General features: G+C 41.8%; 1 protein-coding gene and 1 non-coding gene across 2 annotated transcripts; both read left to right on the top strand.

Annotated features, from left to right (window-relative positions):
* The first annotated feature begins 4,226 nt into the window (after window positions 1–4,226).
* Window positions 4,227–5,469, top strand: LOC136489482 (uncharacterized). Its single transcript, XM_066486102.1, has 2 exons — window positions 4,227–4,940; window positions 4,987–5,469. The coding sequence occupies exons 1-2, from the start codon at window positions 4,227–4,229 to the stop codon at window positions 5,467–5,469; spliced, it is 1,197 nt and encodes a 398-aa protein (XP_066342199.1).
* A 16,661-nt stretch (window positions 5,470–22,130) lies between these two features.
* Window positions 22,131–22,239, top strand: LOC136490356 (small nucleolar RNA R71). Its single transcript, XR_010767645.1, has one exon. It is a non-coding gene; the product is annotated as a small nucleolar RNA R71 (small nucleolar RNA).
* Window positions 22,240–27,656: the final 5,417 nt, after the last annotated feature.

The raw sequence follows: 27,656 nt of genomic DNA, 5'->3' as shown, positions 1-27,656 counted from the left end.
CGAAGCTAAGAGAATTGCAGTAGCCAGTTTGGTCTCCTCTAATATCTCAGCCGGAAATGTGATCTCTCATCATGGTATGAACTTTACCCCTTTAGCAGTAAACCAGTAACCTCGAGTAGCAGCATGAGGTAGATATATAGAGAAGAGGTACACACAAGCTCATCTATTTCACATGAATTCGCCCTAGCAGATCATTGATTGTGTGCAAACAGAGTTCTGATGAGGAGTACTACTCTGGGCTGGTTGTTATACGTCTGCCAGTGGCCGGAATACGGTTATGAGCAGAGGGAGTGGTAATTCATAGGTTTGTTTCAGTTCCAACTAACCCGTGAATTGCAACCGTCTGCATTTATTTCACATGTTCAGTCACAATAGCTCACCAACACCTAACCCATGAGCAGAGGATGCAGCGAGGCTCATAATATAAATTGTGGATCACTGTTGGTAAAAGTGAAGGGTATATTAGACTCGGGCACACAAATACTGAAACCACAAATTTTCTTTTATCTCCTGCTCTTCAATGAAAACGGACAAGCATATTTTGAGCAATTCCTTTGATAATAATTGGAAAATAGAGGAGAAATATGAGAGAAAAAAAAACATGAAACAACATTTTACGATAATATTAGTCACATTCTTAAGTTATAAATATATAGTGGTACTTCCACAGCCACAACTATTTGGAGTGATGTATATCAAAATTTGTCACAAATAAATGAAGAAATTTACATGTGTCCTTGGCTCCTTGTTATAAAATATTCGACTAGGATAGCAAACTGTCCAATTCAGGACACCGCCATACAGTGAGGCTAGTCCTGCAGTATGACTCTTCCTAGATGCAGTGCATTCATCATTGGAAGCTTGGTATCGCTTAATTAAAATGGCCAAAGGAGGGAAGCCCTGAACTTTCATGCATGGAGCAAAGGATGCAGAAGGGCTCATGTGCTGAATCGCTAACTACTGTTGCACAAAGTAAAGGGTGCACTAGTCTCGGGTGCACACAATAAACTCTTCAATGAAAAGGGACAATGCCTATTGAGCAATTCACTTAAAAATAAAAGAGAGAAGAGGAGAAAGGTTGCAAAACTCAAGAAACAACATTTCACAGACTTAGATCGCCATATTTGTAATCTAAATGAATGGTACTCCCTCCATTCTATTCTAAGTATAAGATGTTTTGACTTTTCTAAATACATAACTTTTGCTATGAACTTAGATATAGAAAATTCCTAGATACATAGTAAAATCAATGTATCTAGAAAAGAGAAAATATCTTATAATTTGGAACAGAACAAGTAAGACTTTCCCCCAACCCCAACTAGTGTTTGAAATAGCTGGAAATGTCCTTTTATTATTATTTTGTTCTTATATAAGAGCACCGTTATTTCTCCTAATTTTTAACCATTAGATCTTGCTAAATGAATGGTTGTTATTATTTTCAAGCGTTAGAGTAAATGACAAAATATGGGAAATATAGATGGAAAAAACATGAAACAACAATTTTACAAAAAAAAAAGTGTCATATTCATTATTTATATAAATTGGTCCATCAGCCTGTGCTAATGCTCTCTGCACAGAATCACTTCTCCATTTACACTGAGAGCTTGGAGATAAAAAACCGCTTCTCACTGCATCCTTTTCAATCAACCAGAATCATTGTAGAATCAATTCTCACCTAATCTCCACCTTGGTCCCCACCAGAATTACTGCATCAAAGAATCAAGGAGACTAGAACTATGAATCCAGGAGTGGAGCTCTAACCAAACAAACCCTTAAGATCCTAGTGCTTGTTAACATCTTGTTCTAGATCCTTTCTTTAGATTTGGCTAAGAATCTAGATTTTAGGTTTTAGGTTGCGCCTTTGATTGCTACAATGGCATATAAACAGACAATTCAGCCGCCAACGCTGACTGTGATGGCACTATGGTGGTGGGGTTGTGGTGCGTCTCCTACATTGAAACCCGCTCGATCCTCGGCGTCTTTTCCTACCCATCCAACGTCTGCATTACACATTCGCAACCAGTCACGCATCCATGTACTTCCCCTCGATGTGGCATCAGGCCATCAACAATTAATCAATGTCTATCCATGCTTTTCTCTATCCCCATTGATAGTGGATGTGACCAAGCTCCAATGTTCTGCATCTGTAGTCAGTGACTGGCGAGGAAGTGAAAGCTCCATTTGTTTTCACTTTAGAAATCAAATTATATCATATATGAATTAAACAATTGATCAAATCTGCTAAAACTTCTACTCGTACATCTCATTAACTGACATAGCACACAGAGACCTACAAAACTAAGTTGAACAAGACACAACTCTGCATTTCTCTTAGTGTTCTTTGTTGTCATTAAAATTTAAAAGCTACACTCTTTGTTTAAAATAGTGGTTGGGCAGTCAGGAGAAGATGAATACTCACTGAGCAATCATGAAAAGATAAATGTTGATTTCATCATGACTGACTAATTAAATTCGGCCACTACAACAACAACAAAATTCAATTTACAAAAAACTTTATCATAACCTAGGAGAGATGACAAACAAGATATTAATCACATTATATTCTCTGTGTATGATGAGGCTCATCGATACCTTGTCATACTAAAAATCACTTGGTGGTTATGGAAGCAACATTGAAACATATTCTATTGAATGTTTTAGATTTAAAACATTAAATGGTTTTTGGTTTTCTCCAATACCTCAATTAACAGACATGGACATCCATCGTTAAGTGTTTTGGTATACTATTTTTTCTCTTCTAAGATGCTGATATAACATAAGAACTTTTCTCTAGTTCTATAGCATAATTACTTTGCTAAAATGAGAGCCAGAACATATTGGAATCAAATATATTTCTCATACTAAGAATTGCCAAGATGTCCAAGCTCTTCACAAGAGTCTTGCCTAGCTCCAAAAGTACTACTAAGAGTGTAAAAGTACAAATGAGAGGGAGAGAGGCTTCTTGAGTGAGGTCTGTGTGGTGTGAGAGCTCTCCTCCTCTTTATATACTAAGCTAATGGCGGTTTGGGGGAATATTCAAGGGAATCACCCCAAACCGCCCTCCTCAGCCATCCGCCACGCGCGAGGTAGGCCTGAGGCGCAGCAACAGGGGTGCGGCCACCCCTGGTTGGCGCCTTCCTCCGACCGCCTTTGGCTGGCGGGCTGTTGGTTGGGCCTGGGCTGCATCCACGTGCGCTTGAGGCCCAAAATCTCTAGGTAAAAGGGCCTTTTCTTCATTTCTTTGCTTGATTTGCTTTAGGCTTTCCTCGGTTGCGCACTTTTGACCTCCATTTCCATGTTTTTGATCTAAGTACCCTGCAAGGCACTATTTCTCTAAGACATGTGGAATTGGCCGGTTAATATGAATAACATATGTGTGTAATCATGCTAGTTTCTCCCCTTATTTGGCGGTCAAATATGGTCAATAACGACCGCCAACACCCATGATGGTCAGGCTTGGTCCTGTCTCCCCTATTCATTTGGACGCGGACGCTCACTCGTTCTACCCACTATTAGTTCAAAGAATAACATACGCAACTGCCGACAGCTGCTCACGCGTTCGTTATTCGCACGCGGTGGTTCCCGACCTGGGACACTGCTATGTTGGCCTCTGGGCTATGAGACTTTGCCTCGCACTTTCCGCTAAGATGCCCACAAAAATTAGAGGTCTCGCTGCTTAGCGTGCTACGAAGAAAAACATGAAGCACTTGGCATTTGACAAACATCAACCCGAATCGGGTCATCTCGAAATCAGTCGATTTAAAACATTGTTGCATGAGAAAATTGAAGCGGTACGAACAACCCTATCTACCAATCCATTCTGTGAGTAGGACTCAATGATGCGCAACAACTGAAGCTTACACGGCATATCCAAACGTATCGGGAACCAAGTTCTCGACAAAAGTGGTGTCACCACCCGATCAACGCAACAACACTCGATCAAGAGATACATTGTGTGGGATCAAGGTTGATTCTTGACCACTATCGAGAACAATGTTTTGAGGGCCAGAGGGACATGGCTTAAGTTCAAGTGAGGGTAATGATGGACGTTCTGTTTCATAAGGATGAGAAGTAAGCTTAGATGAAATGAACGGGGATATGAACTTCACCTTCTCGAATGGGTCATGGTTGGGATGATGCTTTGCCATTGGAATTTCTAGGCGAGAGATAGAAGTGGCGAAAGTAGTTTATCTTCCTCTATTAAAAATCAATTGGGCTTTAACAAAATGGTAGAATCAAAACTAGCTCAAATTACTGCTGCTATTCCTATTAATAATGAAGGGAAGATCCCGGGGCAACCCAAGAATTCTCTTGAAAAGGTTAATGCGGTGACCACGAGGGGTGGTAAGTCCACTCGTGATCCACCAAATCCTAACAATAAAGCAAGAAAAGCACACAAGCAACAGGAGGAAGGACCTTCAGCATCAACAAAAACACAAAAGGATCAAGAAGAAGATGAGGAAATGGCACCACAAGATTTTGTTGATACAAGCTACTTGTCGTTCCCAACAAGGAAGAGAAAACAAGTCGTGGATGAGCAATTTGCTCGCTTCATCGAGATGATAGAGAAGATACATGTGAGCGTACCATTAATGGACATCTTACATGTACCTTCTTACGCAAAGTACATCAAGGACATCATCAACAACAAATGGTCATTGCCATCCACGAAGGTCGTAAAGCTGGCGGAAGAATGTAGCGCTGCTATACTCAACCGTCTACCAGAAAAGAAGAAAGACCCTGGGTGTCCCATCATCACATGCTCCATTGGCACCCAGCAGTTTGATCATGCCTTGTGTGATCTTGGGGCAGGCGTAAGCGTTATGCCCAAGACCTTCTTTGACAAGTTGAATTTCACTCATCTCGCACCTACGCCGATGATGCTCCAGCTAGCCGACTCCACGGTTCGTTACCCGGTAGGGATTGCTGAAGATATCCCGGTAAAAATCCAGGGTTACTTCGTCCCTATCGACTTCGTGCTGCTAGATATGGAAACAGCGAAAGAATCGCCCCTCATCCTTAGGCGACCTTTCCTTAGCATCGCAGGAGCTCAAATTGATGTTGGAGCTAGAGAAATCTGCTTCAACATCAACGGCAAGGAAGAAAAGTTTGACTTTCGGCCCCGACAGGAGCAATGCTCCTTTCAGAATCAAGTATGGGCCGAATCCACAAAGCATAAAAGAGGTTGAGATACAACCTCAACTAGTGGACAGCCTCGCCAAGAAAACAAAGAAGATAAAAAAGAGGCCGGAGCAGAAAAAGAACAACCCAAAGAAAAAGGAAGAAACCCCAAAGGTTGTTCCTGCACCGCCTAAGAAGGACAAAAAGGTGTGGAAACAAAAGCAAGAAGCTCTGAAGTCCACCTCCACACCACCCAAATCAAACAAAATGGTGTGGAGACCTAAGAAGGTGCAATCATCCTCGCCTACTCCTCCAGGCACGGATGTCCCATCATCAAGCAAGAAGTGAAAGAGAGTCCTGCTCATTGGACTTAAAATGATGAGTCCTTGTCAAAGGTAAATCGGTAGTTATCCTTTATATTTTAGACTTTCTATATAATAAAATCTATAAAATATACATACTAAAACAAAAATAATAATAATATAGATTAGTTCATCCATCCATATATTCCCTCTTAAATAAATCCTAGTTTTTTGTCCATGCTTTATACAAGTATGATTTGGTTTGAAGTATGGTTATTGTACATACTTGCATAGACTTTTCAAATTAAGCATGGTGCTTAGGTTGATTAGTCTACCTTGATCAAATTAATTTGATCATTGAACTAAAATTGCTGAGTATAAACATGGATGAGTTCAACAAAATAAAAATAATATACCTTCTTCGGAGTCAACACCAAGCAATCCTGGACCATAGGCCTAGAGCTAGCTTTGGGGAGGACCCCCGCAGAGGTACCCTTGTATCTTTTTAATTTTTGCATTTTAATTTCTACATTTATTATTTATTAGCATATAAAAAATCTAAAAAAATAAAATATGATAAAAACACCAAAAATATGAATTCCACTCTCATATGTGTTTTAAGAATGTTTAGTTTCTCCTAAGTTGAAATGATGAATAGTTGCTCTGTCTACAATTCATCTGTGCCTAGGTTATAACTTAGTAATCCCCAAGATTTAAGTTTGATGGCTAAAAACTGTATCATCCTAAAACTTGAAAACTTGTGGGTTGCAAATGCATGCTCCTTTTCTAAGTTGTTGCGAGTTATGATATGGTACAAATAAAATTTACTATGACTTTGTTCTAAGAGAAACTTGATATCCCGAGATTTTATTTTCAAAAATGCTAAAATCAAAAGTTCTTCAATGATTATGAATACCTACCAAGGCCATATGACATGATTCAAACTCAAACCTTAGTCATATGCTACTTGTTATTGCATTGAGCTTTGTCAAATTGTTGTGACCCTTGTTGAGATTCTCATCATGCACCCATGATCAAGACTCGCGTAGACCCACAAATAAACTATTGACTCTTACTCTGAGAGTTATGAAAAAATATGCTTTTCCATCCACCAAATAATTACTCTATTCATTTATCATGTGTCTCTCTCAAAATTTCATATGCCAAAAAAATAGTATGGGCTATGCTAAAAAGAGAGAAAGAAAAGAAAAGAAAAATATCCATGCCAAAAGGCATCAGAGAAAAAAAATGCATGCCAAAGAACATGAAGAAAAGAAAAGAAAAAGAAAGAAAGAAAGAAAGATAGCCCATACTCTCGAATAAAGGCATTCATCCAAAAGAGAGAGAGTCATGACTCAAGGAGTACCAAAAATATTTAGAATTAGGACTTTATGAAAAAAATTCACATACTTCCACGTCTTGATCAAAGTGTATGACTTGCATCTCCTTGAGGTCCAGTCTTTGACTTAGCAAAATATATGATGCAAGTATGCCCCACTTTCATACCTACCCAAAACTCCACTCAAAAGCTTTAGTGGTAGGATATGAAAAAGAAGGCAAAATATCAAATGTCTTGGTGAGGTTTCATACACATTGAGCGATCGAGATAATCATTTGAGGAACTTACATTTGTTTTACAAAAACTCATAAAACCTCCGGATAGATGGTTAATCAAGGAATGAATGATTGGTGATTCTGTTACAACCGTTCTATCTTGCAACCGCCCAAGAACTTGGAAAAGCTATACGCCCCATAGGGATCAAGGTAAAGGGTGGATAAAATGCCAACTTATTTAAATTGTGGAAGAATACTTTGTTATAGGCATGGCACTTGTGAATTGAATTGGCATAGTAGCAACTCCTGATCAACAACCAAGTACTTAACTATTTGCTCGGGATGAGCAAAGGTTAAGTTTGGGGGATTTGTTGGCGGCCACTAACGATCAAATCCGATCGCCAAATAAAGTCCAAAACAGGAGAAATAAACAAACTTTTAACACATGCCTTTACTATTGACCTAGTTCCACGTGTATTGGAGAAAACATGTTTTGCAGGACACACATTCAAATACAAGTGGAAAACCAAGCAAAAGGCGCAATTCAAGAAGCGTAAAGCAAATTCGTGTAACCAAATGCCAAAGACCCAAGCAAAAGCCCTCCAAAAGCCAATTCTGGGTCAGGCACCGACGTGGACAGGGTCTAGGCGCACCCAGGAACTGACCAGGCGAAGGCGGTCATGAGGCGGGCCCACTAGGGTGCAGACGCACCCTGGGTGTGACCGCACCCCCGCCGCCTCCTCTCGGCCCCACCTTTCTTTGGCGGTTGCATGCCGCCATGCATAGGCGGTTCTCGGGTGTTTCCTATTTTATTGACGCCAAACCGACCACACTCCACTATAAATTGAGGGCTAGAGCTCATTCTACAACACACCATCATTTGGAGCTACACCTCACTACCACCTCTTGTACTTTTACTTTTAGTAGTATTGTGTGCAAGGCAAAAGCTACTTGGAGAGCTTGTCTCCTTGGAAGAAGAGCAACTTTGGTATGGATAATACTATGAGGAGCTCTTCCATAGTCATGCTCTCATATCATTTATATAGTAGTGCATATGAACTAGAGTATAGTTTTCATGTTATAATCATGATATATGAACTAGCATATAGTTTGTGTGTTATGATCTTAACATGTCCAACTTTATGCTTAATCATTCATATAAATTGTATGAGTAGAAGTAGAACTAGGGTTGAGGTGGCGGTTTGTCGTTCCTTTGGGTTTGCATATATTCTTGCTTGTCAATCCGTAGGGTTGGAGTCCCGGGGGGATATACGTAGTTTCCTTGTACACAGGCGTGGTGCTCGGGTGCACAGGAACCTTCGGATATGACGGTATCCCACGGTTGAGGGGTAGGTGGCAGGTGGTGATAGACTATCCGTCCCTTGTAATCCCCCACATTTAGGTATTGTGTAGGAGTCTTAAAGTCTCTCGCGCTTACTGGCAGACCAGTGCTCGGAGATCTCCCCATCCATCTTAAACTTAGCTCTAACTGTAATCATATAACTTGTATGATCATTTACTGTTCTTTGCATGGCTATATTAGAACATGCCGGCTCCATGTAGGAATATTCTTTCATTCTTTGTTTTCCTTTTATCCTTGAGGTTGGCCTAGATGTGTGTCCACTATCCTTGAATACTGTTTTTACCCCTGTCATTAACTATGGTCCACTATGCATGTGTGTAATCTTAATCATGCTCATGCTAGACTCTGCATTCCTTGCCCATCTTTGGGAAAATATAAATAATGATACCCTAAATACTTCTGGGTGAAATGCTACAATAATAGATCCGTGCGCTTGCGGATATTTTCTGTAATCGTTAAAGAACTATCATAGTTGGTGTTTCTTGGTGGCGTGCTAAGATTAACTCAATCTTAGTAATGGTGTTAAGAAATACCAACAGGCATTTCTGGCACCGTTGTCGGTGATGAACTTAAAACCTCCTCACTTGGTGATTGCGCTAAGAAATGCCAACACATGGCCCTAGCAATCCCACAACACTCGAATATGAGTCCCGAGGGACTTTTGAAGAGTTTGTTGGTCAAGACTAGTGGCATGTTTCTCAAGAGAGTTTCTGCAAGGAAATCCGATATGATATTAGCCTCGATAGTGGGGTGTGAAGGGCTTCTACGATAGTTCCCCTTAACAAACAAGGCATGGTTGTGGAAGGTGAAAGAATCTGAATTGCTTTAGAAGAGCATTTTACTTCCATTAACCGTTCCTTTGATGGTTCCACTTTGGGGAAGTTTCCTCGTGAAGATCAGAAGGATAAGAGAGAGGAGGTGTCATAGGCTTTTTGTGCCAAAAGTGATTCGAGGTTTTTCCATAATCCTTTAATTCAATAGAGAGCTCCGAAGGATGAATTAATCTTTTATTCGGTGTTCGTGGTTCAGGTGAGGGCTCATGAGTTGAATCTAAGGAAAAGGAAGGTATGGGTTTGGATTCGGCTAATGAGGGCTCCTCAAAGCTTGACATGACTCTCTCCTAGAGGGGTTTGGTTTCTATGATGAAGTGTATTTTTCTTGGAAGTGTTCAAGGAATTTCATTTGTTCTGTCATAGTTTTATGTGTAAATCTAGCTCCGGCGGTCACGTTGAGGTATAGATCACACTCTATGTCAAGATCCGAAGAAAAGAGATGCAACAACACGCTATCGGGTAAAGACAAGTCTGGGCCAGAGTGTATTAAAACTGAGAACCTATCCTAGGTGAAAGGTCCTAATGGCTAGAGGGGGTTAATAGCCTATAAAAATTTCTACAACAACACTAAGTTAGTGAGCTCTCAAAGGCTAACTAAAGAGCATCACTAACCACTAGACCCGACACAAGCTTGCTCTCAAAACTAATTACACTAAAGAGCTTACCTACACTAGGAAAGTAAATACACGAGAAGGATAGTGGATTATACCGGCGTGTCGAGGAATGAACCAATCACAAGATGATGACAATCAATCACAATGAATATCAAGAAATCCTCGGGACAAGATGACACAAGATTTTTTACCGAGGTTCATTTGCTTGCCGGTAAGCTAGTCCTCGTGGCGATTCACTCACTTGGAGGTTCACATGCTAATTGGCATCACACGCCAAACCCTCAATAGGGTGCCGCACAACTAGCACAAGATGAGGATCACACAAGCCATGAGCAATCCACTAGAGTACCTTTTGGCTCTCTGCCGGGGAAAGGTCAAGAACCCCTCACAATCACCACGATCAGAGCCGAAGACAATCACCAACCTCCGCTCGATGATCCTCACTGCACCAAGCCATCTAGGTGGCGGCAACCACCAAGAGAAACAAGTGAATCCCACAGTGAAACACAATCACCAAGTGCCTCTAGATGCAATCACTCAAGCCATGCACTTGGATTCACTCCCAATCTCACAAAGATGATGAAACAATGATGGAGATGAGTGGGAGGGCTTTGGCTAAGCTCACAAGGTTGCTATGTCAATGCAAATGGCCAAGAGAGTGAGCTTGAGCCAGCCATGGGGCTTAAATAGATGCCCCCTCGAAATAGAGTCATTGGGTCTCTGTCAGCAGCATTCTCGGGGTGACCGTACGTGCCGATCGGTATGACCGGACGCAAACACCCCAGCGTCCGGTCACGCATCAGCTGCCACGCGTCCCCCACGTTCAACCATAGCCACACGATCTCAACGGTCGGCAGCCCTCCTCCTCATGTTAAGTGATGATCGGACGCACGGCTAGGGAGACCAGACACGCTGATCCACAGTCGGCACCAGCACGTGCCAACACCAGCAATGAGTGATTGGACGCGCCGCTCCCCGTGGCTTCCCGGTGTCAGGTCATTTCTAGAGAGGTTCTAGAGCACCAAAACTGCAACCAAAGATCGAGCTCAACCGGACGCCACACCCAATCTGGTCCTCACTTCCTCTTCTCAGTGCTTGCGTCAGCGTACGTCACAGTCTGACTGGACGCAAGCCTTGCGCATCCGGTCACAATGACTGTGCAGCGTCCAATCATTTACCAGACACTCCCGAGCGCCGCCTTCGCTAAAATTGACCGGACGCTCACCACCTGAGTCTGGTCACTTTGTGTCCAGCATCCGGTCAATGCTAAACAGCACTAACACATCTCCAACTTCGCCACCCTTGATCAAATATGCCAACCACCAAGTGTATCACTTTGTGCACATGTGTTAGCATATTTTCACAAACATTTTCATGGGTGTTAGCACTCCACTAGATCAAAATCCATATGCAATGAGTTAGAATGTCTAGTGGCACTTTGATAACCACATTTCACGACAAGTTTCACCCCTCTTAATAGAACGGCTATCGATCCTAAATGTGATCACACTCGCTAAGTGTCTCGATCACCAAACCAAAAAGCTCCTATCAAGTTTCACCTTTGCCTTGATCTTTTTGTTTTTCTCTTTCTTCTTTTCCAAGTCCAAACACTTGATCATCACCATGGTCACATCATCATCATGATCTACACCATTTGCTTCACCACTTAGAATGTGCCACCTATCTCATAATCACTAGAGTAAATAGATTAGCACATAGGGTTTCATCAATTCACCAAAACCAAACTAGAGCCTTCACTAGGCTGCACCTATAGACTCCTTCTCGTACTGCTCAAAGTTGAGAATCTCCTTGAGTAGAGAGACGATATGAGATATAAGGAAGAACACAAGACAAAAGTTGTCTTTAAGTTCATCCCATCCCCATTTGCACTTCCTACGGCATGAGCATACCATTGCTTTGGCTTCTCTATGAGAGAGAGGGCAAACAATTTCCACTTTAGAGTTTCTTGTGTCATGCCAGAGATGCTCAAGTATGAACACATTTCCTCGAACTCTTGTAGGTGATGACAAGGGTCTTCATTATCAAGCCTAGAGAAGGATTGTACCCAAACCATGGCTATTAAGCCAGGGTGGAGTTCATAGCTAGATGAAAGGGTTGGTAATAAAGGTGGTGGCAAAGACAACTCGCCCATTGAAGTGGAAAGATTTTGAATTGGTGTTGGCTTCATGATGAAAAGGATAAATGAAAATATATTTTTTAATGAAAAGAAAAGATAAAAGATATGAGGACAAACTAGGTTCAAAGATAATATAGTTGTTGACGGCGAAAACGGTCGGTCGCCTCACCGCCGGGATGCACATGCAAGCAAACCGAGAGAAACCGCGTGGAGTAGATCCCGGGCTCTCCTCGGGCTTAGGGAAACACCAAACTGGATGGTCGTGACCTAGGGCATGCTAGTCAATTTGACCCTGCAATTGACAAGGAGGAAAGATTGATCAGTAATTAAAGGTGGAACATGCTGGTGTTGCTCCAGACAGTTCCAAATGTGCGACTGAATAGCCGATGAGATAAGGCTATCGACTAGAGAGTCGATATCCAGCATGTCCATGATGCGAAAAGAATAAAATAAGCATATCGGTAATTATCAAATATTTAAATGTATAGATCTTAACAGCCAATGATCATGAGAACATGCAAAAGTGTGATGGATAAACATGAAAGCATTTATATTAATTGAGAAAACATACTAGCTTTTAACTAGGATAAAACCAAGTACAATCATGTGAATAGCCAATGAATTCTCAATAACCAGGCCATCGGCAAAAATAGTCGATTCCGATGAAAGAAGGTTCATAACATGCAAACACTCGACCATTAAACATAGACAGATCCATAAACCTATCAAATCTAACATATTATCTCTAACTGTGGGGTTTGACCGGATCGATGACAGCCATAATAAAGATAACAGATTAAACCTTTAGAGAATATGAGTCTATCCACACTTAACAGAATCATGAAACCATGTTACGATCGTAAAAGCATAGGTGATCGGCTAAATAGCCGATGCGAACATAGCATGCAGCTAGAGGCTATGTTTGACCATAAACAAGACTTATTAATTGATGATTTCCAATCTACAGTGCTAACAGTGGGGGTCGACCAGGTCGATGACAGCCATAATAGCAGTTCTAGACTCGATCTCATCAACTAGCAAGCTTATTTAGGGTTAAGCATGCCCTGATCACATGCTATCTTCGATCAATATTGGGACAAAATGACTAATCTAGTCGGAACCATTGTCAAAGTGGGATATGAACAGGATAAACCAACAAGACGATAGTTCAAAGAGATATAAAGCCGATCCATTTCAATCTTAATCGGGCAAGGGGTGATGTTGTTATAAATAGTAAGAGTACTAATTATAACAAGATCGATAACTAGCGAATCTATTAAAAACAGCAAGGAAACCCTACCAATCTTAATAGATTCAACCGATAACTAATCCGTGTCAAAATTTTATGAGATCGAGCCGGACCGATGCAACAGTACAAATTTTGATAAGAACCGAGGGTAACTTATATCAGAGATTGTAAGAGATTCGAGCCGGACCGATGCAACCTTACAATAACTGATGATAACTAACTTATGCAAAGCTTACAAGAGGTCGAGACGTACCGATGCAACCTTGTAAACAAAGTATAAGTCGTGACGGATACTCACAAACAAACTAGAGGTCGGACCTAACCGATGCAGCCCTGCTTGCCCGAAGAACTCACCGAAATCTACTCTACTCCTACTCCTAAGGGGTGGCGTAAGCCAAAAAGTAAAGGTACTGGTTGATTGATCAATGAGAGATGTCTATTACAATAGCCAGGGTTCAATATTTATACCCGAGGCTTGACTATGAGTCCTGGTCGAACAAGACCAGTTACAAAACTTGGAAAATAAAATACTCTAAATTGAGATAACTTGGACTTCAATCCTTTCCTTTCTGTGAAGTCTGATGTGTCTCTTTGGTTCATGCCATGCCACCTCTCTTGATAGGGCCTACCCCTTGAGATGATGTCACCTTACCCAACTGATCCTGATGGTAATTTGGTTAGCTGATCTTGCTAAATATCTCGGCTTTCCTTGATAAACCCTGAAACTTAGGATTTTCACACCCCGAACCAAATTTTGGTGTCAACAACGGCAACTGTTCCCTGGCAACGGCGCTAGAAAGCTTGTTGGTATTTCTTACGTCACGAATAAATCCGCAAGCGTATGGATACCATTGTAGCTTTCACCTTAGAGTATTCAAGGGTATCGAATCCACAGGGAATGTGTGTACTCTTCTAGCGAGTTTGTCCAAGGACAACACAAGGATAAGCTGGCAAGGATAGAGATGGATCCTTATGGCTTTAGGGTCTAAGGAACGATAAACTCTACTTTTACTCGCTTACTTCAGGCATTGTACCGCACCTAGTCTACCAAGCGATCCTGGCCTGTAGCCCTACACCGAACACGAACATCGGGGATTACAAAGGATGGATAGGGCTATCACCACCTGTTGTCTACCCCTCAACCATGGGGAATGAGATAAACCAAGGTAACCTCTTGCCTAGATACCATGCCTACGCTATCAATTGCTACTCTAGCGTCATACAGGAACTTCTGTCTTCATTAGGAGTCCTCTACTAGAGCATTCGCCACTAGAATGGACGATGAACCCACAAATAAATAAGAATAGAGCTTAAATAACCAAAAAGACTCACCACCATAAGAATCATGAACACTTACTTAGAGGAAGAATCTATTGAGGTACAAAGTAGGTGTTTGTCAAGGTACAATCTTGGGGAGACTACCAACAATCCTGGCATTTCCCCGTACTCTTACTCACATCTCTCCCTATCTCTTAGTTCTAGCTAGCTAGGGACTATGCCCTTGGAGTGGTGCTCTTATTCTTCTCTTGCTCTTGTGTCTTACTCTGTGTGAGAGAGAGCTCCCCCTCTTATATAGTGCTCCAAAGATGGTTTGGGGGGAATATTCCTTGGATACACCCCCACACCGCCCTTAGGTAATAACTCTAGACCGCCACGTGGGAGATGGGGCCAAGGCGCATCGTCGGCCGACCCCAGGAAAGGCCACCCCCAGCCACCTTTGTTTGGTGGGGTGTATGCTGGGCCTAGGCCCCATTCACGAGTGCTTGGGCCTAGGGTCATTTGGTAAGTGGCCTTTTCCCTTTTCTTCCTCTTTTCTTAGCGCATTTTATGTATTTTCACAAATGTCCTCCTGCAAATGATAAAATCACCAAAACTTATGGAACTTGTTAGTCATAAGCCCTAATTCTAAGTCTAGTGTTAATTTTAGTGGATTTTGTGTGAAAGTTGGTGGTTAAAAATAGTTGTTAAGGACCACCAATAGATCCCTCCATTGTTGCCCATCGAGATCGTGTCTAATGATGACGAGGAGGACGATGACGATTCGAGCGATGACACTACGTCGGAGGCATCCTCCTCTAGCAATGGTGAGGGCAGCGCTGTCGAGCAAGACTAAGTCACATTTAGGTGTAGTTAATTAGTACTAGTAGCCTAGCCCAGTAGTACAATGGTGGGTGCATTGTAGTGCTTTTGAGGTGTTACTTTTGTGTATTTTGGAGTGCCCTCATCAGCATTCCCCATGTACCCATATCATTAGAAATCAATATAAGTATTCTACTACAGTGCTTCTTCCTTCTTCATTGTCTCGTAGTCCTTCTTCTTCCTCCTCGCAAAGGAGGGCATGGACCTCTAGGCGATCCAACACTAATGCTGAATCACCATATGAAACGGCGACGGGAGCTATAACACCACCGTAATGTATTGTTCGTGCTAGAGAAATAATCCAACTTCCAAACAAAACAAAGATGGCACATTAGTTTACTGCAATAATAACAACATCCATCCTAGAGGAAATTAACATGTCCATAGACAATCAAACAACATTGGTCCATTTAAACATGTCATGATAAAGAGATACATCAAATGCAGCTTTATTTACTGCAATGCTAATGACTCCGAGAACAAGGGAACATAAGGAAGATAGTAAGGTCTGCTGATGAACTCCGTCAGGACGCTACGTCTACCATACCGAATGACACGGGCAGAGATGACATGAACTTTTCTGTGGTCCATGTCATATGAGATGATTGTTCTTTCCTCCCCAAAAAAGAAAATCAAATTCCATTATGGGTGAACTATAACTGTTGTATAGTCCACATCACAATCCACGTAACCAAATTCAATTAGCCTTTCCAAACACCTTCAATGTGCTGACAATATGCTTCAATGTCCATTTATTAGTATACTGCGACCACCAACGGTTCATACACACAAGTGACCCTGAGCTTGATGGATGGAGGGTAGAGCACTATTGGTATTTATTAACTTGTCACTTGCTTTAGTAGCCACCTATTAATTACCTACATCAATTAACATTACTTTACTAGGTTGTCATCCCTAGTGATGGTGCTAGAGATGCTTGTTGGTACTGCCAAGCATCACTACTAGAATGATACTAAGTAGTTCTTTATCATTTTATGTGACCGGAAAGAATATAAAGATATATGAATGAAAAGGAATCTACAAGCGCACAGATAATTATACCATTGTAACACTTCACCCAAGAGTATTCCAGGTATCATTATTTATATTTTTACCACAAGGAAGGTCTAGCATGGACATGTATTGATAACTTATACTATTGATAGAGAAGTAAACCAAAACTAATATTCTACTCATAACAGGGGTAAGTCATATTGATCATCAATAATGATAAATTACTAACAGTACTCCTTTCTAGGGCATTAGCATGGTCAGGTAGAATATTAGAGACATAATTCCTAAGTCATTCTTAATTACAAGTCAAAGCATACATTGATTAGTGCAATTGCATCTAGTAATCATGGCTAAGATCATCTTTATATCTACACATAAGGGATATTACTAAGGAAGATTAAGAACATAGTTTGTCTTCCTTCGTAACTAGATCCTACTTGTATACCTATATTCAGGGAGTGGACTACAAAGGACTCAACAGGAGTGTCACATCCGTGATCTACCACATGGCCTAGAATATAGGGTGTATCCGCAAGTAAACAACGTATAAGCACCACGCTTACACAATGTCGACCACTCACCCCATGTACTTTGGAGCAAGCGCTTTGCGAACTTATGCATAAACATAATGATAAACTAGATATACTAAGTATATAATCAAAGTAGACGATGAACATTATAACAAAGAACATGAATAAGATGAATACTAATATTGACATAACAATTGTAGCAAGCATATAAAAATAATGGAGATACAAAAGAGAGGGGGTACAAGAATTATACCAAACCACGCTCTTGACATGATCGGGAATCCAAGCGAAGCCTGCTTGCCTCCCTCTAGACCTAACCTAACTAACTATGCCCTAGAATATGGTGGAGCTCTGAGGATGATTAAGGTTTCTGTCTTCTCAAATGACTTGATGCCTTAGGGGGTGGCAGGGGCTAGTATATATAGCCCAGAGCATCAAACATGAGCCCTTGGATCAAACCGACTTAAGGAATGGCGTAGATGCAACCTATGAGGCAGTGGAGAACCAACATTGCAACATGGAGACTCATAGGTGGGCCTAGGGGCCGGGCGGCCTAGAGGTGCAACCGGCCGGCCCCACCTGGCAGCCTCTACCTCTCTGCCTCGGCGTCGTGTCCTCTAGGGTCCTCTAGAACCTTCTAGTGTCTGTTTCGCGGTTGATAGGCCCAATTAAATCTAACATGTAGGTCCACCTTGACGGTTTTCTGGTTAAACCCTATAGAAAATACAGATTCACCAAAACTCATGGAATTTATTAGTTTAAACCCCTATACCTTTGTTGGTGATCATACTTATGCCCTTATTCATGTTATATTGATGGTTTATAATGGTTGTTAACTACCATCAATAAGCTCCCCCAAGCTTAACCTTTGCTAGTCCCTTAGCAAAATTAAACTTAGCAAAAATTGGATTAGGAGTTACTTCATTGCTTTCACTCCTCAAAAGTACATGTGCGTTCAAACAAGAATTCTCCTCTGGATTAGAATAAACCGATCTGACTTTCAAACTCACCCATATTACCTTAAACCATGGGACTTCTTAGCCTTCACTTGGGTCTTGAGCAATTGAAAGATAGAACGATCAAGTCAAGCACTATGTCTCAAGTTCTTTGCTCAACCAGTATTCTAGAGTTTTTGTAAGTTTTTAAAATAAAACTCAGAGCTTTCATTGTATGACACTCTCAAGTCTCTCAATATATGTGGTATTTTTGGATCCTTACCAAAGGCAATTGTGATGTTATGCCATTCTCTTCCTACAACTAAAGCTTATACGGAGCTCATAGGAGTGGAAAAAGCATGAAAGAGCATACTTGCAATACATATATCGTGAAGTCAAACCTCGGATCCAAAGAGAGTTGAGTCATACAATCAAATCAAGATGTGCATGTCTGTGAATGTATGGTATATATATGGTGGCTAACCTAATTCTACTTTGCTCCTTGAAAACTTATCTCTTTTTCTGGAATTTGGAAACATAACCTTGCAAGAAAACATGGGCTATCATATTCATCTCTTTCTTTGTTCTCTTTTTTTCAGGCGAGATTTTTTAATGGCAGAATTTTAACAGGATGTCTATCTAATATTTTTGGATTTTCTATTTTTTTATATGCAAGAAAGAAAATATGTAGGCATAGTGTATATATATATATGTATATATATATATATATTATTTTTATGCCACCACGGTGAATATTCCTTAGGCTTGTTACACCATGACAATTATTCACATGGGGCTTAAGGGCGCAATAATATTTTTATTTTCTTTTCCTATGCGATGATGATCTGCAGTAATAAAACTTTTTTATTTTTCTTTATATGCAAAAAATGAAATATAACTAGATGTATGCATATATTTTTAACAAATGCAATGCTAATGTAGAAAAGTACATATGCTAAAGTAAGAACAATTCATGCAACACTCAAAATAAATATGGATAACTACCGATATTACCTCACAACAAAGGTTCGGATTTTTAAGTCCTCCGGACAGGACTTTACTCCAGTCTTATTCATTCTTCGGGTGCATCATCCGATCTTGGTGATGGAGACCCTGATGGTTGCACCCCTTGTGATTCTGATGATGTGACCTTCTCCTTCCGCACCTGCTTGGCCGGTGGGCTTGCCTTAGGCGGTGTAGGTTCCATCTTCACAAATTCTTTAGGTTGTTCATCTTCCTCCCATTCATTCCACAGGGGTTGGTTCCATTGACATCAGGATGATCAATGTCTCCTCTAGGAGCGGTTCTTCTTCGGCTGCTCATAAGTAATATAACTATTGAAATAACTTTTGGTATATTTTAACACACATAGATAAATCCGCAAGCGCATGGATACTGCTGTAGCTTTCACCCGGAGGTATTCCAAGTATCGTATCCATAGGAAAACATGTGAGGTTAACTATGGTCCAACTTAACCTAGAGTAGCAACATGGCCTAAGAAAGTCAGGAGTGTAGACGAGACCGCTAAGGTCTTCTAGTTCTAATCTCGATAAGCTATGTCTTCTATTGTTCGACTGGGGATATTACTAAGGGAAACATAGACAGAGTATGTTTCCTATAATAACTAAATCTTACTAGTCCTACAAACGGAAGGTGGACTACAGAGGATTCAACGAGGCTATAAGAGTCACCCTCGTGAGCTACCACTGATCCGGAATGTAGGGTACATCCACGAGTTACCCGAATCTAAGCACCATGCTTACACTATGAATAATACTTTAACCTAAGGCTACTAGATGAAAGCACTCAAAATACACTCGCAAACCAGAAGAACAATATAAACATGTTACTTACTTAAATCAGAACTAGATTACCAGAGAAATCTCAGATGCAAGGATGACTTCCACCAAGGTACAAACCATAGAGAGAGCACCAACAGGCTGGCATCTCCTCCAAACTCTTCCCTCACTCTCTATCTCTCTATTTCTAAAGACTAGATCATATGGAGGTCCAATCTTCTCTTGATAGCTAGCTCTGATCCTCATGAGGAGAATATAAATTAGGGTTTCAGGATCTCTGAGGATCTCTACTAAGGGAGGGGCAGGGGCTGGTATATATAGCCCTGAGGGTCCAACATGAGCCCTTGGATCAAACCGACTTAAGCAATGGCTTAGATGCATCCTCAGAGGCAGTGGGGAACTGACATATGAAGTAGGCTGATAGGTGATGCCCACAAGGGCCGAGCGGCCCCACCTACAGGTCGGTCAACCCCACATGGCAGTGGGTCAAGCCCCACTTCGATGATTTGCCTTCTAGACCCTTCTAGAGTCTTCCCATGTAGGTACCACGGCGAAATTCTATAATTTCCTTTGATGATTAGGTCCTCCTTGGCGGTTTTCTGGATAAACCCTCATGAAAACATAGATTCACCAAAACTCATGGAATTTATTAGTTTAAACCCCTAAACCTTCATTGGTGATTACATTTATGCTCTTATCCATGTTTAATTGATGGTTTATAATGGTTGTTAACTACCATCAACAATAACAACATACCTTGTCTCTAGGGAATTAGAAGTGGACTTGTCCAGATCCGACGTAGATGATCGCGTTGGTGGTGTTGAGGAACGGTCTCCCTAGGATGATGGGTGTATCGTCTTCTTCTTCTCCCATGTCCAAAACCATGAAGTCGGCAGGGGCAAAGTGGTCGTATATTCTTACCATAATGTCATTTGCTATTCCTTCCGGTAATCGGATTGATTGGTCTGCCATCTGCAACTAGATATATGTAGGGTACAAGGGTTCGTTACCAAATAAATATTCATATGTTACCTTGGATATTATGTTGACACCCGATCCAATGTCGCAGAAGGTCTTGTGGAAGATTCTTTGTCCAATGGTACACTCGATCGTTGGTACACCAGGATCATCCTTCTTGGCAAGGAATGGTGAAGCGAGGAGGTCGTCATACTCTGATCTGAGTGTGTTGATCATTTTAACTGATTCTTCTTGTGGCTGCCTGACCTTGTTCTTCCTTCATCTTCTGTTGTTCTTCTTCTTAGTCACTGTTGTCTCTTTGGATGGGTACGGTGTCTGCGGATGTCTAGGAGATTGCAGGATACGATTCTTGAAAGAAAACTTCTCTTTCTTGTCCTTGATTATGAAGCAGATCTTTGTACTATCTACGTAGATGATGGCCTTTGCGGTGCTTAGGAAAGGTCGGCCCAAGATGATGGGTGCCCTTTTATCTCCACTTGTTTCCAAAACCACAAAGTCTACGGAACATATGATTGTCCCACTCGAATAATGGCGTCTTCAAGAACTCCCTTGAGGTAGCAGAGTGACTGATCTACAAGCTACAAACGCATATTTGTGTACAACAAAGGATCTCCTAAGATTTTCTCATAGATTATCTTTGGCATGATGTTGACACTTGCTCCAAAGTTACACACAGCTTCTTTGAAGATGTGAGGTCTAATGGCGATAGGGATGACAGGTCTCCCTGGATCGCCCTTCTTTTTTGGCAAGGTATAATCTATCCACCTTCCTATCGATGGCTCCGGGTACTAGTAAGCTGCATTGTGAATATCGACAAGATTTGCAGTTTCTAGATCTTCAGGTTGCCCTAGAATTTTACCTTTGTCGGATGGAGGAACAGCAGCCACCAGCTGAGCTATTTGTGATTCTATCATTTTATTAAAGCTATGTTGATTCTTAATGGCAGAAGCAAAACTATCCATTCTATTACGTATATTTTCTAGAATTTTATCATTGGTAGCTACCTTCTTAAATAATCGTTCCATGAGTCTAGATTGGCTAGCAATTAATTCTCTCAAGGGTGGTTGATTGAAGTTATTATAATTGTTACCTTGAGGGTTACCTTGGTAGTTACTTTGGTAGTTCAGCCTCTGTTGCTGGTTCCATCCTTGATTTTGTTGAGGATGATAGTAGTTATTGTTGACGAAGATCACATCCTCATGAATTTCAGGACAGTTGTTCCCTGAATGCCTAGTGTTTCCACACTCTTCACATGTCATGCTGGAATCATGAATGTGCATGACTTCTTTCTTCTCATTAGCTCGATCTTCGAGCTTCTTTATCAGTAGGTCCATCTTGGTAGACAGCATGTATACCTTCTTAAGTTGATGCATACCTCCACCCCTCTTGCGGGTTTGAACTTGTTCTTCATTCCAACCATGGTTGGAGGCCATCATCTCTACAAGAGTTGTTGCAGCTGGAAGCGTGAGTGACAGAAATGCACCTCCAGCAGCAGCATCCACAGTCTCACGGGTACTGTTGGTTAACCATGGTAGAAGGTCTACATGAGTAGCCAATTTTCCATCCCATGATGAGGACATTCTACAATGTAGTCTTGAAAGCGTTCCCATTCCTCAGGGACAGATTCATCATGTTGTTGCTGAAAGCTTGAGATTCTCCCACGCAGAGCATTGGTCTTGCCCATGGGAAAGAACTTGGCTAGGAAGGCAGTGGAGCAGTTATCCCATGTAGTATTTCTATCTTTGTTGGCGTAGAACCACTACTTCGCCTTCCCCAAAAGTGAGAATGGGAAGAGGCAAAGTAGTATGGCATCCTTGGTTACTCCTTTGATGGTGAAAGTGCTATAGATCTCCAGGAAGTGTTGGAGATGTGCACTTGCATATTCATGTGCCTTTCCACAAAACTGGCTTGCTTGCACCATATTGATAAGAGCTGGCTTGAGCTCGAATCCATTGTCTCCAACATTGACATTAGGTCCAGTACGATGCTGGCAGTGGTTGGAGTAGAGAATTCATGAAGAGTCTTGTCAGTCATGGCTTCAAATTTAGGTGTTAAGCTTTGCCTTATCCGGTTGTCTTCCGATTCTGAAGCTGGGACTTTCTTGAGTTTGGCTCTAGTTCTCCTAATTAATGCTTTGGGATCTTCAACGTAGTTTGTCGGAAGGTTAAAACCGATCATACATTACCCTCCATAAGATACACAAGTAGACAAAACAAGGGTAAGCCTGTTTGAGCAGAGGTCAGTGGTTTATCTTGATCACATCAATAAGTATAAGTTTATCAATACTTCCTTTGTCTAGCTACCTTCCCCAGCAACGGCGCCAGAAATGCTTGTTGGTATTTATTGACTTGTCACTTGTTTTAGCAGCCACATATTAATTACCTACATCTCCTAACATTACTTTACTAGGTTGTCATCCCTAGTGATGGTGCCAGAGATGCTTGTTGGTACTGCCTAGCATCACTACTAGAATGATACTAAGTAATTCTTTATCATTTTATGTGACCAGAAAGCATATAAAGATATATGAATGAAAAGGAATCTATAAGCGCACAGATAATTATAGCATTGTAGCACTTCACCCGAGAGTATTCCAGGTATCGTTATTTATATTTTTACCACAGGGAAGGTCTAGCATCGACATGTATTGATAACTTATACTATTGATGGAGAAGTAAACCATACCAATATTCTACTCATAACAGGGGTAAGTCATAGGATAAGATATATATATATATATATATGATAAGTATTGATCATCAATAATGATAAATCACTCAGAGTACTCCTTTCTATGGCATTAGCATGGTCAGGTAGAATATTAGAGGAATAGTTCCTAAGTCATTCTTAATTACAAGTCAAAGCATACATTGATTAGTGCAATTACACCTAGTAATTATGGCTAAGATCATCTTTATATCTACACATAAGAGATATTACTAAGAAAGATTAAGAACAGAGCTTGTCATCCTTTGTAACTAGATCCTACTTGTATACCTATATTCGGGGAGTGGACTAGAAAGGACTCAACGGGAGTGTCACATCCGTAATCTACCACATGGCCCAGAATGTAGGGTGTATCCACCGGTAAACAACGTATAAGCACCACACTTACACAATGTCGACCACTCACCCCATGTACTTTGGAGCGAGCGCTTTGCGAACTTATGCATAAACATAATGATAAACTAGCTATACTAAGTATATAATCAAAGTAGACGATGAACATTATAACAAAGAACATGAATAAGATGAATACTAATATTGTCATAACAATTATAGCAAGCATATAAAAATAATGGAGATATAAAAGAGAGGGGGTACAAGGATTATACCAAACCACTCTCTTGACAAGATCGGGAATCCAAGCGAAGCCTGCTTGCCTCCCTCTAGACCTAACCTAGCTAACTATGCCCTAGAATTTGGTGGAGCTCTGAGGATGATTAGGGTTTCTGTCTTCTCAAATGACTTGATACCTCAGGGGGTGGCAGGGGCTGGTATATATAGACCAGAGCATCAAATGTGAGCCCTTGGATCAAATCGACTTAAGGAACGGCGTAGATGCAACCTAGTGTGGCAGAACCGCCTGATCTAATGCCCTCTATAGAGTATTTGTCTTCCATTAGACCCTAAGTACCCAAGAGAGTGCACTAAACCATGTTTTTCCATCGGGCACACCCAAAGAGAGAACTCAAAAATCCACATTTTTCGTCAGGATAATAAATGAGAGGATAAAGCTTACAACATTCTTAGGCATTTCTTTACATCACTTTATTACAACATCAGAATGATAAACAAGACAATTACGATAGTGGTATAAAACACGTGATTAGAGTTTCAGTGGAAATTAAGTTTACTTGTAATCTATTGAACGTTAAGCATGAAACATAATTATATACATGTGAGGATAGCAAATCATAAGCTTTTTGTTCCAAAACTTTATTCGTGAAGGTTGTAATTAAAACTCTATGTTCGCAATGTAAGGAAACCCTCGCTGAGCCCACCAGGAGGTTTCCACACACAAGGTCAGCTCTACCAGCATCCACCTATCACCTGCAACAGGGGGAATAAAACCCTGAGTACTCGATTGTACTCAGCAAGACTTACCTGATAGGAGGAAAATAAAAGACTCCAAGGATATGCAAGGCTTATTTTGGCTTGCTGGTTAATTGCATTTGCAGGAAACATTACTAATAGTGCAACCTTATGTTCAGAGTTTTTAGCAGTTATTTTTAGTTAATTAGCTAATCATTCTAGGTAAGCACCTATGCTACTTTCAAGCATGTGGTAAGCAATTAGAACCATTTTATCACCTTCCATGTTCCAGTTCTTACTACGATGCTAGACCATAGCCAAGTCATACTGTCTCAAAAGAAATGGCTATTCGCAAATCAATGTATCCTAGCTGATACCCTGAAACACACTCCTTGCTTGTACCCTAGGCACAAACAAGACCAACCCATTCCACTCCTATCAAGGGGTCCAGGTCTCCGTCCAAACTTGGACTCCAAGCCCCCAACACCTGAGACCCGGTCTCAGTATGGTGCTTAGACCTCCACCTAATACCCACCCCTAAAAGTTGGTCCGAAAAGAGCCGAAACCCATGACAAGAGAGCAACAAGTCTTCCCGCTCCCATAAGCAAGTATGTGCTCAGGTTAATAAGTCTGTGACTTGACTACCATCCACAGCAACGGATGGTCCATAATCGACACAAGCGGGACAAATGCAACCGGAGCCTCGCTCGGTTGCCTAACCAAGTCCAAATCCAAATCCAAAGCACAGTCCCGCTCGGTCTCCAATTATCATCCATATATATTCCATGTGATAGTTATATGATAATAAGAACAATAATGTCTTTCCTAACTCTCACGAGTGACAGGTAATCACTCGACTTCTACCGGAATCCTTTAGCATAGCAATCTACATGATCCTGACATACTAGTAGGACTCGTAGCATAAGGATATATATATTCAAGTGGATTTTATTCAACTCCTTAAAACTTAATGCACAAGCATAAGATAAAGTGCAGAATAATAGCGGCTATGCATCGGGGCTTGCCTAGGTAAGATATAACCAAAAGTTAGCATTCCATCATGGTGACCCAATCATCAGGGCACCATCCTTTCTACTACTCCAAATGACTCCGAAAGTCGTCGTTGTTCCTATTATACACGTGGATGCAACGTAGAAACGTAATTAACCAATGGCAACCGCAACTCTTAAAATACGTTGATGCCTCTCAAGCTAACGAGCTAACTCTATGACTAACGTACTAGGCTATGTATCCACTTTGTCGAGTAAGGCGTCGTTTCCCAGAAAAATGTTTTAGTTCTAAAATCCCAAGGTGTTTCTTTTACTTCATTTCATTGATTTAATATATATTCGAACTAGGACTCATTAGCTATCTTAGCAAACTAATTATTATGGAGATACAAAAATTATAGTGAGCACCTCATGATATTAGGAACTTACTGTGAAATTTCTAGAATTAACACTAGCACTGATTAATCATAAAAATTCTTATAAGTTTATATCTTAATAATATTAAGCATCTCAATTTAATTAGATAACTGCTAAAAATACTATAAAACTATGCGAACAAGATATACTAGGAGATAGATCGTGATTTTAGGAACCCAACAAAATTCGTTTCACAATTTTTTGTCTACTACACAAATTTATATTGAATTTACAAGTTTGCCTTAAAAATTAAATTAGAAAATACTTTAGGAAAAAGGGAAACACTAACCACCAATTCGGCCTAGCCGCCCGCTGCGGCCCGCGCAGGGCATGGCCGTGCGCCAGCAGGCCGGCCCAACTAGCCCGCTACGCGAGCGTACTCGTGCATTTAGCAAAAAGGTCCCTGGCTTATCAGATTACTACACGGTGACTCCGCGCACTATTGCACTAGAGACAAGTTTTGCATCAAGCACCCTCAATAACCTTACCCTCTCACTGAGTCGGTCCTCAATGCCCTGCGCATGACAGCACGGCTCCGACCGACACTACACACGTACGCCGGATAATGGAGCGAGGCACCGATCAAACAAGCATGCCGACGAGCATCGTGAAGCCAAGACAAAACCTTGGGCGGTGATTAGAAGTTAGACGGTGACTGCTAATGCACTGCTCGCATCGGCATACCAACTAACATGACGGCGCAAGCATTCTGGCGAACCTATGCCCCCACAAAAGGGTAAAGATAGCGGAGAAGCATCAGTAGCTCACTATGGTGCACGCTTTGGCGATGGTCGAAGCAGGGGAGGGCCAAGGTGGTCTAGACACGTGCGCCCAGGCACAACGGTGATGTCCCAAGGCTGACACCGACACGTCACCACATCACCGATGAGTGCCCCGCCAAAATAGCGTGAGCACCAGATAGAGGGAGTCAAGGCAAGTTCAGGGTTATGAGCAATTAAACTGCTATCAACCCTACGGGCCTTACCCCCAAACCTACCCGCTCGGTGGCGCACATGACCGGCGGCGAGCAAAATGCCAAATTGCCAGTCGGTAGTGCTCAGACAGGCTTGAGGGGAAAGAGACGGCTAGCCGACTTCCTAAGCTACCCACTGGAGCGAGGAATTATGCGGCAAAGCCCGCTAACGCTAGGAGGGAAGGAGCAGTGACCCTGCGCATGGTAAGGTCATGGAGAGGGCACATGAGCGAGCCCGAGCAGGTTAAGATGGGGTGGTTCCGCTCAATGGTGGCAGCACCAGCACGTGCGCCCAGATGACAAGACATGGAGGCTTGGCGCGAAGCCTTGGAATGTAGTGGTAGGACCTGAGCCCAGCGTCGGCTAGCAGAGGCAAAGTGAGGCAGAGAGGCATCACCATCGCCACTATGACCGGGGTCAGTCGACCTAGACGCGGCGGCAGTGGCACATGCCCGGAGGCTCAACGTGGTAGTTGAATCGAGGGGCGGGGCGAGCGCCAGGTTGGTCGAGTGACGATAGTCGTAGCCTCAGCTCAACCCTACACGCGGCACAGCGGCCAGCCACTCAAGCATGGCGTGCTAGCGAAGCAGCAGCGAAAGCTAGGCCACATCCAGCCAAGACCGGCCAATGCAGGGCTAGGGACGCCGCGCGGC

Source organism: Miscanthus floridulus, chromosome 10, assembly GCF_019320115.1.
Source record: "Miscanthus floridulus cultivar M001 chromosome 10, ASM1932011v1, whole genome shotgun sequence".
Lineage (NCBI taxonomy): Eukaryota > Viridiplantae > Streptophyta > Magnoliopsida > Poales > Poaceae > Miscanthus > Miscanthus floridulus.
The sequence above is the reverse complement of the archived record's forward strand: the minus strand, read 5'-3'. Positions and strand labels throughout refer to the sequence as shown.